Here is a 17,508-nt window from a genome sequence, read left to right as displayed (position 1 = left end):
TATTATTTTTAACAGTATGTGTCTGTAATATTATACGCTGTGTTAAGTTGTCATTAAAAAAAAACTCATTATGAAAATCTGTCAGTCGAAGGTGCCAAGGTGAACGTGATCTATACAATTAACGGATTAAAGATATGAGAAAGTACTTTGGTTGGTTCTTACGCAATATAGTTAAAAATAGTTAAAAAGTTGCCTTCTTGACAGCCTTCATTATTCCATTGCTACGATTTCGTAATGGATATATCCTAGTGGTGCCAGAATAATTATTTCATTTACAAAAATGTATTTGGATCATATGCAGAAAGTTTTAAATAAAGCATAACATTCATCTATTGCAAGAAGTGTAATATCAGCAGTTTGTGAAATGTACTATTGATCAATAAAGGATGAGCTATAGGCCAGTGCCAAAATATGTTGTAATGCTTCTTAGAAATGTACAATGTCATTTATATTGTATTTATATTAAATATTTATATTAGATTTTCTGAAACGCCAGTCTTTCTTACTGGATAAATATGATTAGCAGTTTTGTATTATTGTTTATATAGTGAATATGGGAATAATGTAGTATGGGATGTTAAAATCCAGAAGGCATTATCACTTGATGGTACACAAGGATTTCACGTATTTTCAATGTCCTCCTCATACATTCAGTACACTCATTTACTAATTTTCTGTTTATATTCATGTGTGTGTGTATTTTATTCACATACCTTTATTGATTATTATCTGTGTGTTATTGTTGTCTCTGTGTACTGGAAGCTTCTGTCACCAGAACAAATTCCGTGTATGTGCAAACATACTTGGCAATAAAGCTCTCTGATTCGGATTCTAATGTACATCAACATAAAACGGTCTACCATACTATTCTGTCATAGTGGGGTAATCACTGTCATTACTCAATTAAATTACAAAAGTACTGGGCTAAACCACAATTTTTCTTTTATTTAGATTTCTGTGCTTACTTGCAATAAGATATTTCTGTATTTTTCAGTACTCAAGAAACAACAAAAAGCAGATGAAATTAATTTGTCATATGTCTATGGTGTATTATTCTTATTATTTAATGTTTAATAAACATGCATCTCAGTGGTAACTCAAATATGACAACCCATCACAACACAACCCACAGATTAACCTATTGCAATGGTCTTTAAAGGAACAGTTCACCCAAAAATAAAAATGTGTTGAAAATGTACTCTGGTCATCTAAGATATAGATGCAATGGTTTAAAGTTAAGACATCTTAAAGATGGATTTCTTTCTTACAAACAAGCTTTCTTAATTGATGGACTGGAGTGGTGAGGATTACTTGTGGATTATTGTGATGTTTTTATCAGCTGTTTGGACTCTCATTCTGACGGCACCCATTCACTGCAGAGGATCCATTGGTGAGCAAGTGGTGTAATGCTATATTTCTCCAAATCTGTTCTGATAAAGAAACAAATTCATCTACATTTCGGTTGGCCTGAGGGTAAGTAAAGTTTCAGCTAAATTTTATTTTGGGGGGAACTATTCCTTTAAGAATGGAAAATTCCAGAGGTCTGTCACCAGAGTATATCAACGAAAAAAAACCTGCATACAAAGTATCCATTTAGTTTTCATCAGATCTTTATTTCCTCACAGGGGTGGACCTTGTGGCACAGTTCGAGCAAGAGTAGGGCATTTGCCGCAGTAGGGAAGTGTACAAGATCAGAAAATCCTGCTAAGGAAATGAGGACCTTATTGGTTTACTGGAGTGCCCCATACAAAATTCTCACCGAATGCACCTCAATCGTTGATATTAAAGGTGCCAGCATACATACATACATACAGCCATTTGACATGAAAAGAGAAAAGAAACATGGAGCAGATTGAAGAAACAATTCATCCTGGTCCAATCCACCATGTCCAACCCACCTCAGAAAAATCAAGCAAGGTGTACTATGATCTGTTCAAATGCTTTCAACTAAAACATTTATTGTTCAATGGAGGGGTTTAACATCAAAGGCAGTTAAGAGATCATTGGGCTAATCAATCACAGATGTCTCCATATTGCTGTCAATACTTCATGTACCATTTTGTTACAAAGAATCTGTTGGTGGCAAAGTCCCTAAAACAAGACTTAGGAGGTTTTGCAACAAAAGTTAATGTGAAGCTTTGTAAAACAACCCCGTGGAATAAAATTAACTGCCATGAAATGGAATGTTCATGGAGCTGCGAATCCTGCGACTCGCTAGTCGAGTTAGGCAGCATTGCAACAGGGATCTTGGGAGTGAGCGTCAGTGCACAACGGCTTCTTTCTGGCATTTACTCGCTCTTAAGCTACAACTACTCCAAACTCGCACGAGAGGGATGCCTCGACCTGGAATTCCTCCCAAACTTCCTTTCTGTTGTGCCATAATGCTCTCACAGTTCTCAAGTAAATGTGCAATTTAAGCATTATCTTACAGTCATGAAAAAAAAAAATCAGATTTGTAAGGAAAAAAATTAAAAGAACATTAGTAGGAATACAGCACAGAAAAAGACAGATAAGATAGATTAGACATGATGCTGAACACTTGATAGCTCCTCCACACACTCTCTCTCTCACACACACACACACTCACTCAAGTTCTTCAAGACAGAGTCTATCAACCGGCACACTCCATCTTTCTAAAGTACACACACATCTCGCCACTATCAGCAGGCACACTAGTGTTTGGAGAGCTCGTTTGATAACCAGTCCAGTCCTTCATAGAGTCCGGTGCCTTGTGTAGCACAGGTTGCTTGAACGTACCACTGTGGAAACAGACAACAGACAATTAAAATGCAGTCGATGTTTAAGCAAGTGCATGTTGGAGTTAATCGAGTGTGTGTACCGTTCTGCTGCGTAGGCTTTGCAGTCCAAGTTTGTCTGTGAGTTCACTGACAGCCATGGCATTAGGCAGATCCTGTTTGTTTGCAAAAACCAGCAGCACGGCATCCCTCAGTTCATCTTCTTGCAACTGTATAAATGAAAAAAGGTCAATAAATCAAGACAATTTACAGAGCTCAACAATAAGGATGGCAGGGAGAAAGCATGAGTTGCGGGCCACCAAACGTACATTAAATGCCTAGTATTTTTGCAATAAAAAACGTATTCGCAGAAATGCAGAAAGTGTGTGAACTTAAAATTAAATGTAACCCTTGTGCTGTGCTGAAAATCCTTCACCTATTTTAATGTTTCTGGTTTCAAAATGACTGACCTTTCAAAAATGCTTGTACATTTCTCTCTTTATGCCATATTTTCATAAAATCTTGGATTTAGTCTTTTTGTAAATGGTTTTCTTTCAATCGGTCTCTTTTGGAACCGAGTGGTCGCAGGCCTCAGTTTTGGAGTGAAAAAAAAAGCATTACTTGTGGATAAATTTGGCAATGTTTACTCAAAAAAAATCAATGAGAACTATGAGCAATCAGATCCAAAAAGAAATACAAAACCTGTGCTAAATGAAAGATAAACAACTTGATAAAAAGACTGAATCCAATATTTGGTAATAATATAGCATAAAAATAAATTTATAGGCAATTTTTTGTACGTCATTCTTTTTTGAATGGGAAAACCACAAGTGTAACAAGGTTGGGTTAAAATCCAAAACAAGTTAAAGGGGTCCTATTATGCTTTTTCACTTTTTTAATTTTAGTCAGTGTGTAGTGTGTATGTTTGGGCATAAAAAAGATCTAGAAAGTTACAAATCTCAAAGTCCACTCCAAAGGGAGATATTTCGTTTTTTAAAAATCCCTTTTCAAGAACTACAACGAACGGCGTATTTTAATAATGTAAATTATGTGAAAAATAATGCGTTTTTCGAACCACCAAGCATGAGAGCATGTTCTAGTACACCCCCAAAACAAAATCAAGACTTTGTAAAAGAGCATAATAGGACCCCTTTAAATGTTTTTTTGTTTGTTTTTTGTAAAAAGTTGTTACACCCTGTGTGAGCAAAGTCAGTCAGTTTTAGTCCAATGCAATAACATTAACTAGCATTTTTGGGATGCTAGTCAAAATGACCAGAACACAACATGAGGGTTAAAAGGTCATAAACACAAGTGTCACAAACGTATTACATGGACTTTTCTCAAGATGCTTCAGTAAGAAAATCTCCACCAAGTACATGAATGCAAATGTAAATACATTTTGTAACGTGATCTCCGTTTAGGTCACTAAAGATGACAAGTTCTTGAGCATTATACAGATTTTATGTAATATATACAAATTAAACGGAAAGCTTTATACAGAGCAATTCTTACCATTTTAGAAAGCTCTTCTGCAGATTCGGCCACTCTCTCTCTGTCATTGCTGTCCACCACAAAGATCAGACCCTGAGGACAAAGGAATAAAAAATCATCAAGATGCTTCAAATGAATAATATTCACAAAAGCACCTGATTACAAAGATTACAGCACATCTCAACCAATATTTTGCACTTTAAAGAGAGATTTCACACCAGGATTCTCAAAGGGCATGGTTCCTGTAACTGATCTATTATAAGTTATTTTGAATAAATGCATTCAGAAACAGCTAAGAGGAACTCTGGCCAGCTAAACGTCTCTAAATAAAGATCTGACCTGTGTGTTCTGAAAATAGTGTCTCCATAGAGGACGAATCTTGTCCTGACCGCCGACATCCCACACGGTGAAGCAGATGTTCTTGTATTCAACAGTCTCTACATTAAAACCTGTCCACATGCAAAAAAAAAAAATACAGTATAAGAACATTTTACTCAACATGCATCATAATATCAAAGTATTTTTGATTGGCTACAACGAGATTTGTGATACACAAATATTTCACCCAGAGCAGTTCACTGGTTCATATTTGGCTGTTAAGAGATTATCGCCATCAGATGATGACTGTCTAATTGACCCTTTGGTCCCTCGGTTTACTATAGTTCACTAAGAAACAGTGAAAGTGCACCTGTTTTACCATATTGTCAGATCATTTCTGTAAAACCTTGTGATAATGTGGCGGGCAGCAACAGTTGCTAAGGTAGGATTGATCAGTAATGTTTTTAAGGCGGGACTTAGCGACGGGGAAATTAACAGCACTTATGTCAGCTCCAATACCTACTGTCAGGATTGTCAATCGATAAAATACTTTGTATTATCAAATATTCTAATACATTTTGAATAAAAATAAAAGTTTATTTAATGACAGTAATTTAATTTTATTATATATGCTGTTAATAAGTGATCAATGCTGAAAACAGTTGCTGAAGGATTATGTGACACTGAAGACTGGAGTCATGGCCACCAGTGTATATGTAAATTGTAAATAATAATCGCACAAAAGATTACTTTTAATCATTATCAAGTGCAATTTCTCCCCAATTAAGCTGTAAATGTGGTGGCAGTGAGATATCGGTCATCAAAATGATGGGAATCTTAAAACAGATTGACATTCATCACACATTAAGTTATTATTAAGTAATCATGAACTCCTTCTGTTTTAAATTAAAACTTTACATTGTTAAAGAATGAGTAGAAAATTGAGAACAACGACAGTAATGATGGTGTAATCTCACCTATGGTAGGGATAGTGGTCACAATTTCTCCCAGCTTCAGCTTGTAAAGTATTGTGGTTTTACCTGCAGCGTCCAACCCCACTGAAAAATAAAACATGTAAGAAAAGACCTTTGGCTGTCAAATTCATTACTGGGTTGTGATTTATTTCTGATTTCATATATTCATACAAGCTCTATCTGAAGCTAGCAAGCTAACAATAATCACTGCCCAAGAAATAACACATTAATTGTTGAATTTCAATGCGTAAATGAATAAAAACTCAATTATTGACAAATGATTTCATCTTACACCCAAATATTACCCCTTTTGTCTCAAAACTGAATATTTATCACAGAAATACATCAGAAAGACTATTAGGACCCCTTTAAATGTTTTTTTGTTTGTTTTTTGTAAAAAGTTGTTACACCCTGTGTGAGCAAAGTCAGTCAGTTTTAGTCCAATGCAATAACATTAACTAGCATTTTTGGGATGCTAGTCAAAATGACCAGAACACAACATGAGGGTTAAAAGGTCATAAACACAAGTGTCACAAACGTATTACATGGACTTTTCTCAAGATGCTTCGGTAAGAAAATCTCCACCAAGTACATGAATGCAAATGTAAATACATTTTGTAACGTGATCTCCGTTTAGGTCACTAAAGATGACAAGTTCTTGAGCATTATACAGATTTTATGTAATATATACAAATTAAACGGAAAGTTTTATACAGAGCAATTCTTACCATTTTAGAAAGCTCTTCTGCAGATTCGGCCACTCTCTCTCTGTCATTGCTGTCCACCACAAAGATCAGACCCTGAGGACAAAGGAATAAAAAATCATCAAGATGCTTCAAATGAATAATATTCACAAAAGCACCTGATTACAAAGATTACAGCACATCTCAACCAATATTTTGCACTTTAAAGAGAGATTTCACACCAGGATTCTCAAAGGGCATGGTTCCTGTAACTGATCTATTATAAGTTATTTTGAATAAATGCATTCAGAAACAGCTAAGAGGAACTCTGGCCAGCTAAACGTCTCTAAATAAAGATCTGACCTGTGTGTTCTGAAAATAGTGTCTCCATAGAGGACGAATCTTGTCCTGACCGCCGACATCCCACACGGTGAAGCAGATGTTCTTGTATTCAACAGTCTCTACATTAAAACCTGCCCAAAGAAAATAATAATCGCACAAAAGATTACTTTTAATCATTATCAAGTGCAATTTCTCCCCAATTAAGCTGTAAATGTGGTGGCAGTGAGATATCGGTCATCAAAATGATGGGAATCTTAAAACAGATTGACATTCATCACACATTAAGTTATTATTAAGTAATCATGAACTCCTTCTGTTTTAAATTAAAACTTTACATTGTTAAAGAATGAGTAGAAAATTGAGAACAACGACAGTAATGATGGTGTAATCTCACCTATGGTAGGGATAGTGGTCACAATTTCTCCCAGCTTCAGCTTGTAAAGTATTGTGGTTTTACCTGCAGCGTCCAACCCCACTGAAAAATAAAACATGTAAGAAAAGACCTTTGGCTGTCAAATTCATTACTGGGTTGTGATTTATTTCTGATTTCATATATTCATACAAGCTCTATCTGAAGCTAGCAAGCTAACAATAATCACTGCCCAAGAAATAACACATTAATTGTTGAATTTCAATGCGTAAATGAATAAAAACTCAATTATTGACAAATGATTTCATCTTACACCCAAATATTACCCCTTTTGTCTCAAAACTGAATATTTATCACAGAAATACATCAGAAAGACTATGTGCTTGAAACACTCACCCATCAGTATTCTCATCTGTTTCTTGCCGAAAAGTCTCCCAAAGAGCGATGAGATGGTCAGACCCATGATGATTTAAAAGAAAAACCTAAACCCTAACAACAAGCAAAACAGTAAAGAAAATGTGCGAATGTATTTGAATGAATATTCTGTCTCTTTGTGCTCAGTGTCTCGCAGTCGCTTGACGCGTTGCCACGTAAGAATAGGAGCCACCGTGGAAGACTTGGCGTCACTTCCTGCTGCAATCGCACTCCGGGCAGTGATGTCATAATTATTCATAACTTCCGATGTTTTCTAAAACGCTCACGTGCTTTTCTGATGGCCAACAATAAATGAAATAAATGGACTCTATTCTCAGTTCTTTAAAATGTAATCCCTGTATTCACGCCGAATCTGAGTGCACTGGACAACCTTATTTTTTTATCTTATTTTTTGTTCGCTTGTTTGTTGTTTATTAAGCAAAAAAAAAAAAAAAGAATCCATGAAATAAATTCATGCATGCATTCATTCATTCATTAAATCATTAGTATAGTTGTTGATGTTGTTATATAAATGAAAAACATATATTTTACATTATTATTTTTATGATTAATGTTGGTTTTCATTTTCCAACAATCAAGTTGTCAACAATTAAGTTGTGATTTTTTAAATATTATGTCTCCTTCACCTAATATTTTTATATTATTTCGAAACTGTAATTTTTGAATTTATACAGAGCAATTCTTACCATTTTAGAAAGCTCTTCTGCAGATTCGGCCACTCTCTCTCTGTCATTGCTGTCCACCACAAAGATCAGACCCTGAGGACAAAGGAATAAAAAATCATCAAGATGCTTCAAATGAATAATATTCACAAAAGCACCTGATTACAAAGATTACAGCACATCTCAACCAATATTTTGCACTTTAAAGAGAGATTTCACACCAGGATTCTCAAAGGGCATGGTTCCTGTAACTGATCTATTATAAGTTATTTTGAATAAATGCATTCAGAAACAGCTAAGAGGAACTCTGGCCAGCTAAACGTCTCTAAATAAAGATCTGACCTGTGTGTTCTGAAAATAGTGTCTCCATAGAGGACGAATCTTGTCCTGACCGCCGACATCCCACACGGTGAAGCAGATGTTCTTGTATTCAACAGTCTCTACGTTAAAACCTGCCCAAAAGAAATGCAGTGATATACAATACATTCAGTGGAATAGTTCTGCTTTTTAATGAAACACTGGCTGAATGTTGTGGTGTAAGACAGGACACTCAGGCAATCACTGAAGCCACATGTATGATGACAGCCAGTGGACGTTGACATATCATAAAAGGAGACAAGTACTACAGTTTCATAAAAATTACCAGAGGGATGATACGATACTCATATGACTCAGAACACAACACAAGACAATGACCTCAATCTACTCATGAGATCTGCTTTGAGATCATAGTCAAATCAAAAACAGTCCTGTCCTCTTACCTATGGTTGGAATGGTGGTCACAATTTCTCCTAGTTTGAGTTTGTACAGTATTGTGGTTTTGCCGGCAGCATCCAGCCCCACTGTAAAACAGCAAGAACTCATGATGAGAATAAGGTTTCTAAATATATAAGAAAGAAACAGAAGTCACTTCTCTTAAAAACTCAATGAAGAGCTCATGTCTTAAATGGCCAAGGATATAAACTACACTGTATTATTCCAGTAAACAGACTTTACTAGAATATAAACCTAAATATGTACCTAAAAACCATATCACTCTATGGCATACTACTATATGTAATATAATAAACCATTTTAACTGTACTGTACTATATTAGTTAAAACACTACAGAGTAGAGCTGCACGATTAATCGTTAAAAGATCGAGATCGCAATTCAAACACCCAAAAAAAAAAAAGAATCCATGAAATAAATTCATGCATGCATTCATTCATTCATTAAATCATTAGTATAGTTGTTGATGTTGTTATATAAATGAAAAACATATATTTTACATTATTATTTTTATGATTAATGTTGGTTTTCATTTTCCAACAATCAAGTTGTCAACAATTAAGTTGTGATTTTTTAAATATTATGTCTCCTTCACCTAATATTTTTATATTATTTCGAAACTGTAATTTTTGAAGGCAATACCAAAACATATTTCCTTCCGTTTTATTTTCTCCCTCAGTTAAATAATAATGTATTATTACAGTACTGTAAAGTACAGTATTTGCACTGGACAACGATTTCTGTCAAACTGTTGCAAATGCCTTTTTGACCAGTAGAGGTCATGGCACATTAATTTTAATGTCCGTGGTGCGTGCAGTAAATTTGGGTCCGACCGAGTATTTGCAAGACATCGATAGATAGATAGATAGATAGATAGGAGGACGAATCTTGTCCTGACCGCCGACATCCCACACGGTGAAGCAGATGTTCTTGTATTCAACAGTCTCTACATTAAAACCTGTCCACATGCAAAAAAAAAAATACAGTATAAGAACATTTTACTCAACATGCATCATAATATCAAAGTATTTTTGATTGGCTACAACGAGATTTGTGATACACAAATATTTCACCCAGAGCAGTTCACTGGTTCATATTTGGCTGTTAAGAGATTATCGCCATCAGATGATGACTGTCTAATTGACCCTTTGGTCCCTCGGTTTACTATAGTTCACTAAGAAACAGTGAAAGTGCACCTGTTTTACCATATTGTCAGATCATTTCTGTAAAACCTTGTGATAATGTGGCGGGCAGCAACAGTTGCTAAGGTAGGATTGATCAGTAATGTTTTTAAGGCGGGACTTAGCGACGGGGAAATTAACAGCACTTATGTCAGCTCCAATACCTACTGTCAGGATTGTCAATCGATAAAATACTTTGTATTATCAAATATTCTAATACATTTTGAATAAAAATAAAAGTTTATTTAATGACAGTAATTTAATTTTATTATATATGCTGTTAATAAGTGATCAATGCTGAAAACAGTTGCTGAAGGATTATGTGACACTCATTTTCCAACAATCAAGTTGTCAACAATTAAGTTGTGATTTTTTAAATATTATGTCTCCTTCACCTAATATTTTTATATTATTTCGAAACTGTAATTTTTGAAGGCAATACCAAAACATATTTCCTTCCGTTTTATTTTCTCCCTCAGTTAAATAATAATGTATTATTACAGTACTGTAAAGTACAGTGCACGCACTGGACAACGATTTCTGTCAAACTGTTGCAAATGCCTTTTTGACCAGTAGAGGTCATGGCACATTAATTTTAATGTCCGTGGTGCGTGCAGTAAATTTGGGTCCGACCGAGTATTTGCAAGACATCGATAGATAGATAGATAGATAGATAGATAGATAGATAGATAGATAAATAGATAGAATTTAAAGGTTTAAATTTTTATTTGTTAACCTGATCTGATATTTTTTTTATTATAAAGTGTTACTAAGGAGGTCGACACCACACAACACCTACCTGTGGAACAAGCTCTGTAACGTAAAACACATGTAGTTTTAGCCGCAAATGTGTGGTTATGAAAGAAATGCGAGGAGCGCAGCTGCGCCGGTGTACAGGTGAGCTCGTCACGTGACCAGAGGTTCAACGTCCAGGTGAGACGGCGGGAGTCAGTCAGACAGCTGCTGTACATGACAGGACAGACAAACAACAACGAGCTGGCATGTAGTTCACGGCATAAATCTCTTCATCATGAATTCAAGCGGTGCATTATCAGATGATGAAGAAAAGGTAATTAATCACTTCACAATTTATTATTTACCTGAAGTCAAGGCGAATACAATTTAATGTGGGAAAACAGTAGCCTGCGCTGCAGATATTTGATGACTGTCAAACTTTCGACCTGATGGCGTCATTTTGATTATTATCTATATATTAAACATATTAATGTTCTTTATTTTCGTCTTGATTGCTTCCACAGATTACTGTTTTGTCTTGGATCTACGTCTCGACTTTGAGTTTAAGGTGAGAAATACTTAACGTTTATTCGACTGACATGTGATTCCAGCATTGGTTTAGAATAAGCGCTTGCGATCTGTTGCTTTAATAGAACACGCAAAGAGAAAACATTACTTGCAGCTGAAGTTATGCATTTGATTTGAGAGGCAGTAACTCGCCTGACTCGCAGTGGGACTTCTGAAAAGTGAAGTAAGGATTTTGGGAATTTACATGTGACATAATAGGAAGACACATGGGGCAACCCAATCTGTCCCATTGTTTAAGCACAGTCCCCTGCAGGGCCCATAAAAGTGAGCTGTAAAAATGTTAGCAATTTGAAAGGAAATGTAAAAATATTACAATATTACCATTTGATGGGATAATTAATGGGTAATTAATCTTATCGTTTACAGATTAAAAAAATGATATTATAATTTAATTTTTACATTTTATTATAAAACACTGACATGTCTTTGAAGTAAAAATATGAATTGCCTTTATAATTTACTGAAACAATGAGTCAGTATGTATGCAATTTGTATTTACTGTAAACATTTTACATTATGTTAAATATTGTTAAAGAATGAATCCTTCTGAGTTTAACAGGAAAAGACATTGCCAGAAATCACTGCACAAACCATCACATTAACATTTATATGTTTAGATGTTACTTTATTTTTGTTACTATATTTCAAATTAGAGTTGAAGAGTTTTAAGTGGCATTTTATGTAGTTTATGGCAATGCCTTATGTCATGTGTGTCATGTTGTGGCTTTTAAAATCTTAAAAGTAGAATTCTTAACTTGTATCACATGTGTGCTTGTTGTTTTTGACTTCATTACATTTATCACATTGCTGCACTCAGTGTACGCCGCTTGGAATCTAGGTTTATTATTTTAACCACTTTTTCTTTATGTTGCAGTCTGATAGGTAGTTGTTCTGTCGTGGTGGTTTCCATCATAAAGAGAAGGCATCTCAATGAACAGGTGAGTCACACAGAAGAGAAAGAAATGTCCTGTTGCTGTTGTGCTTGGCATCGGTGTATCTGTTTCACTGTTATTATATATATACAAGTTACTAGCTGAAATAAAACTTTTTATATTTATTTTAGTTAATGTTTATTGTATTTTAAGGAAAGGGAATTTTTTTATGGTTTCCGTTTTGGTTAACTAAAATAACCCTGATCTGTATGCAATGGTGAAATTTTAACTTGAGGACCAAATCTGATTAAGCCACCATGCTGTAAAAAACAGGGCACAACGTACTGTATTAATATGCTATTTTATACAGGTGCTTTGCCTGTATTTTGAATTTTGCACTTCATTACATTGTGTTTAAGGGTTAATAGAAAGCACTGGGTTGTATTTAACCCAGCATTTTTTAGAGTGTAAAATTACTGGATCATGTCCTGGCAGAAAATTACCAGTACATTTTCCGGGCTTTTCTTTTTTTACAATGCAGCCACTAAATAGACACATAAAATGCCTACTTAAATATTTCCAGCAGATAATCTGAATTTTTGAGTGGACAAATCGACTGAAATGAGGCAGAATTTGATGGATCTACATTCCCCACTATTGCAGCAAAAGTCAACAGTGATGGTCAACATTGGCTAACAGTGTGCCAGAGCACTCAGACACAGGCTGAAAATGAAAACGAAGTCCTCTGATTACATCACTGCATACGACTCTCTTCATCAGCATCACACGCTTTAGATAACTCCTTTGCAAAGTTCACCAAAACATTTGTAAAAATATTTCTTCAACAGTTAAACCGGGCCTCTTCACTTGCAAATTTGCAGCATGTTCTTCATGTTTTAATGTTTCTCTATCATTGTTCTTGTGTTACAGGCAAAGCCTCTTCTTCAGCTGGCGCTGGCAGATTTCCTGGCATCACTTGTGTTGATGATCACCGCCATAATTAATTTACCCAATGAAATTTGGCCGTTCAGTGAAAAGATGTGCAACCTTGGATTGCCTTTGTCTTTGGTGAGAAACTGCTGACACAGAAACATGGAATCATTTATAGCTGTTATCTAATCAACACGATTTAGGATAACCTGCAATAAAAGTCTGAAAGTAATTGTTAACGTCTTCAACCGCTGCTAGGGATACTAACACTACATGCGCACATTCAGTGCGGAAAAATAAATATCTCTAGTGTGTACGACACTAAGCCCTGTACAATGAATTTGTTGAATAATGACCTTGTTATGTAACGACTTCCTTGAGCGGCTAAGAAATGAACATCTCTGTAACAGTGAGATGTTGGTGTAGAGTTACACACTAGATGTTTATTCAGTGCTTTGCAGATTTTCTGCATTATTGTGTGTTGCCATAAAACAATAGAATGAGCCTCATGTATGCACAGTCATGCACTGCCCTGTAAACACCTCATCATGACACTGAGCTGACACAGTGGTACAGTAAAAACATGAGTTTATTATTTACAGGAGGATACCTACTGGGAGGTCACCACAGTAAATAAACTGTTTATTAAAACCACTTAAAATACAGTAAAAAGGTTTGGACACAAATTATGAAATGACATTTTTATATACACTACTAGTCAAAAGTTTGGAATAATTTTTAAGAAGTCTCTTATACTCACCAAGGCAGCATTTATTTGATTAAAAATACAGTAAAACAGTAATATTGTGAAATATTATTGCAATTTAAAATAAATGTTTTCTATTTTGTAAATGTAATTTATTCCTGTGATCAAAGCTGAATTTTCAGCATCATTACTCCAGTCTTCAGTGTCACATGATCCTTCAGAAATCATTCTAATATGCTGATTTGCTGCTCAAGAAACATTTCTTATTATTATCAGTGTTGAAAAAACGGTGCTTCTTCCTATTTTTTGGTCAAAACCATGATACATTTGTTCAGGATTCTTTGATGAATATAAAGTTCAAAAGAACAGCATTTATTTGAAAATATATATATATTCTACAGAAATCCATGCACATTTCATATGTCAAAACTAATCTGAAGCAATGCAGGATAAGCCTTTGAAATGAAATATCAAACATTTTTTGTTTAAATCAAGCAAAATCAGTCATGTGTGTCCAAACACTTCACTGTGGATCTGTGCAGCAGCTGTGATGAACTCTCTGTCTCTCCTCAGGCCTTCTACTGCATCTCGTTTCTGCTTGTCATCATTTATGCCTGTGAGTCAGCACATGCGTTTCAAGGATGGAGGGAAAAACCAGTGCAGGAAGCTTTTGAAACCCAGGTGAGCAGGATTTCTGCTCATAAACATTCACTCTCCGGCACTCTCCGTCACTGTTTTATAAATCAAATCAATGTCACTATTACCTAACATGACAGCAGGTATGAATGTTTGCTGACGCAGCAGTCTGAAACCAGTCAGGCTGCGCCACATTCCTCCCACATTTTCTTTATGTAGTCACATACAAATATCTCTGTGCAGTACATTTCTCAGAAATACCCCAGGGAGTTGTTTCTACCTGATCTAATCCTTGAGCTCACTAAAATGATTTTTGTTGTTGTAACCTAATGTAGTTCAGTCTTATTAAATATTTATAATAATACTCAAAACCTGTTCATTTAGATCAGCGTAATTATTGTTAACTAAAACTAAAGCCATAAAAAATGTTGTTGCTTGAAATAAATATACATTAACTGAAATAATATAAATATTTAAAAAGCAAGTTTCCAAGGCAACATTTGTCATTTTTGTTTAGTTTTATTTGAAGTTTTAAAATAACAAACTAAATAAAGTAAAAAATAATAAATTAAAAATTAAAACCATATAAAATATTAAATAAAGACATATACAAAAGAATATATATATAAAAAATAATAAAACTAAAATTAAAGTGAAAATAGAAAATATAACTTTAATTCAAAATATAAACACAAAAACCTAAAACACTGATTTAGATGATACCAGATTTTTTAAGTTACCTAACAAAACATTTTTACAGTAAATGCTTTAGACATTTGTTTTATGATTGTTGTCTATTAATCAAAATGATTGTTATTGATTCATTTTATACACATATATATATATATATATATATATACACACACACACACACACACACACACACACACACACATACATACATTCCATTGAACTAATTATTTTATGCATTCATTCAGTTAACACAGTTATCACGCAGAAGGAGGAGGTTTTGTCTGACCTATGTTATTGCGTGGTGAGTAGTTCCAGTTAGCTTTCATAAATGCATTTAAATATGATTTATGTAAAACTGTAAATATGATAAAGTAATGCTTTAAATTTCATTGCAGTGTTAATGTAATGATCTGTATGTGTACATATCATTGCTTTAGGCTTGTACCAATAATTGGATACTTCATCTATATTCGTACCGTCAGTTATATGGAAGCTACTATTACGCCAGCAGAGATACCAACACTGACAACCGCCAGCAGAGGACCCACTGCCAGGTTCTGCAACAGGTGAGAATGAGTGTGTGTACAGTATGTGAGCATCTGTACGTACATGTCTGTCATTTTACTTAATTCATGTCTGATTCCTCTTGCAGCTGCATTCTCTTCTTGCATCCCACAAATGATTCCTGCATAACAGTGGTAAGAAATTTACAGACACCATCAAACAAGTTCAGCTAAATCACCTCTGAATCTGTTCCCATCACGCTGTCTTTTGTCCAACAGGATCCAGGTCATGCTGAGTTCATTCAAATTTTAACATTGAGCAGTGTGTTGATCGTCATCATCATCTGCACAGTGAGTACACACACGTTTATGAATAATACTGATCACAAATCACATCATTTGACAAATATTTCGTTAATGTGACTCACCATAAAAATCCATACTGGCCACATGTCATGTTTTACTTGAAAAGTGTCTTTAAAATAAATTCCACATGGTTTGATATTCTATTATTTAATGGAATGACTTTCAGAAATGTTTAAGTGTCCAAATACTTTTGGTCACTGTAGGTGTTTTATGTAAATAATCTCCTGTAATATGCATCTGTCATCCTGTAGGTGGTCTACTGTAAGTTAGAGAGCTCTTATAGGCATTATGAGAACACAAGCATGATCACAATGACACAGAGACATCCAGGTGGGATTTGGTCCTCGGCTCGATACATGATCCTTGTTGTCATTTTCTGCTGGTCACCAGGTCAGTACAATAACACACACGTGTTCTCAAATGCTCCCTGTATACAATATGTCTATATGTGTTTAACTGAAAGGTTGTAATTATTTTTATTAAACTAAATTAAATGTTTTCTTTTTTCAGCGCTGCTTCTCATCTGTCTGTCTTTCACACAACTTAAGATAAAACATCTCTTCCCTCTCTATGTCACTCAGGTAAAGCATGTTGTCTAAAGCAGAACATATTATGTTAAATAATAAAACATACACTATTTATGAAAGATTATGCATTAGTAATGCATCTTTGCATTAGTACTGGGGATTTTTAATTGACTCCTTCAGCATAGTTTTTTTTTTTTTATTTAACCTTTATTTAACCAGGATAGACTCTCTGAGATTAAAAATCTCTTTCACATGAGATTTGTCACGGCCAAAATGGGCAGCAATACAATCAGTTTAATCACAAATTAACTAAACAAAAACAAACTAAGAGCACTTAAAACAATTACAATTATAGTACATCATTACATCAGTAGGCGGAGACAAGTGGCTGTCTTTATCAATGAGTCATTGAATCGTCCACTCAACCAATTCGTTCAAAAACACTGCTTCATTCAGGATCTAAATGAGTGACTTTTTGTATAAGTAAGTCATTGAATTGTTCACTCAACTGATTCATTCAAAAAACAGCCATTTCTTTCAGGAACAAAAGTGTCATGCTGAATTCGTAACCACATACTAATTACTCTTACTATTTTCTACATAAAGGTATTGTAAAAATATTAACTCTTTCCCCGCCATTGGCGAGTTATCTCGTCTTTTACAAGAAAACGTTTCCCCGCCAAAGACAAGTTTTTACGTGTTTTCACTGTTATACACTCGGGGGCGCTATTACGCTTCTTCTGAATGTCTTTTACAAGAAAACGCTTCCCCGCCAAAGACAAGTTTTTACGTGTTTTCACTGTTATACACTCGGGGGCGCTATTACGCTTCTTCTGAACGAGTACAAAACCTGAACAGGATGGAGAAACGAGCGATCTCTTATGTAAACAGATGCATATGAAAAATAATGCGATCATCAGCAATAGACCGCATATAAATGAAAACTGCATAATGTATGAAATGTCGATCCAGGAAGTGATAAAGGACT

General features: G+C 34.8%; 2 protein-coding genes across 2 annotated transcripts in view; one reads left to right on the top strand and one right to left on the bottom strand.

The window, feature by feature from the left end:
* Positions 1-1,592: 1,592 nt before the first annotated feature.
* On the bottom strand, positions 1,593-7,557 carry LOC107735695 (ADP-ribosylation factor 4-like). Its single transcript, XM_016547299.1, has 6 exons — positions 7,310-7,557; positions 6,938-7,018; positions 6,565-6,674; positions 6,247-6,318; positions 2,840-2,965; positions 1,593-2,759 (listed from the first exon to the last, which is right to left on the bottom strand). The coding sequence occupies exons 1-6, from the start codon at positions 7,374-7,376 to the stop codon at positions 2,673-2,675; spliced, it is 543 nt and encodes a 180-aa protein (XP_016402785.1). The 5' UTR covers positions 7,377-7,557; the 3' UTR covers positions 1,593-2,672.
* A 3,395-nt stretch (positions 7,558-10,952) lies between these two features.
* LOC107736465 (transmembrane protein 116-like) overlaps positions 10,953-17,508 on the top strand; it is a 7,831-nt gene continuing 1,275 nt past the window's right edge. The window contains exons 1-11 of the mRNA XM_016547872.1: positions 10,953-11,033; positions 11,224-11,267; positions 12,162-12,225; positions 13,090-13,227; positions 14,369-14,476; positions 15,370-15,425; positions 15,562-15,690; positions 15,777-15,822; positions 15,907-15,978; positions 16,245-16,383; positions 16,504-16,574. Coding sequence (XP_016403358.1) covers positions 10,995-11,033; positions 11,224-11,267; positions 12,162-12,225; positions 13,090-13,227; positions 14,369-14,476; positions 15,370-15,425; positions 15,562-15,690; positions 15,777-15,822; positions 15,907-15,978; positions 16,245-16,383; positions 16,504-16,574 — 906 coding nt within the window. The 5' untranslated portion in view covers positions 10,953-10,994. The remainder of the gene's footprint in view (positions 11,034-11,223; positions 11,268-12,161; positions 12,226-13,089; positions 13,228-14,368; positions 14,477-15,369; positions 15,426-15,561; positions 15,691-15,776; positions 15,823-15,906; positions 15,979-16,244; positions 16,384-16,503; positions 16,575-17,508) is intronic.

The sequence above is a fragment of the Sinocyclocheilus rhinocerous genome, unplaced genomic scaffold, assembly GCF_001515625.1.
Source record: "Sinocyclocheilus rhinocerous isolate Xijiao unplaced genomic scaffold, SAMN03320098_v1.1 scaffold942, whole genome shotgun sequence".
NCBI classification, from domain to species: Eukaryota; Metazoa; Chordata; class Actinopteri; order Cypriniformes; family Cyprinidae; genus Sinocyclocheilus; species Sinocyclocheilus rhinocerous.
This window is presented reverse-complemented; position numbering and strand designations above follow the sequence as displayed.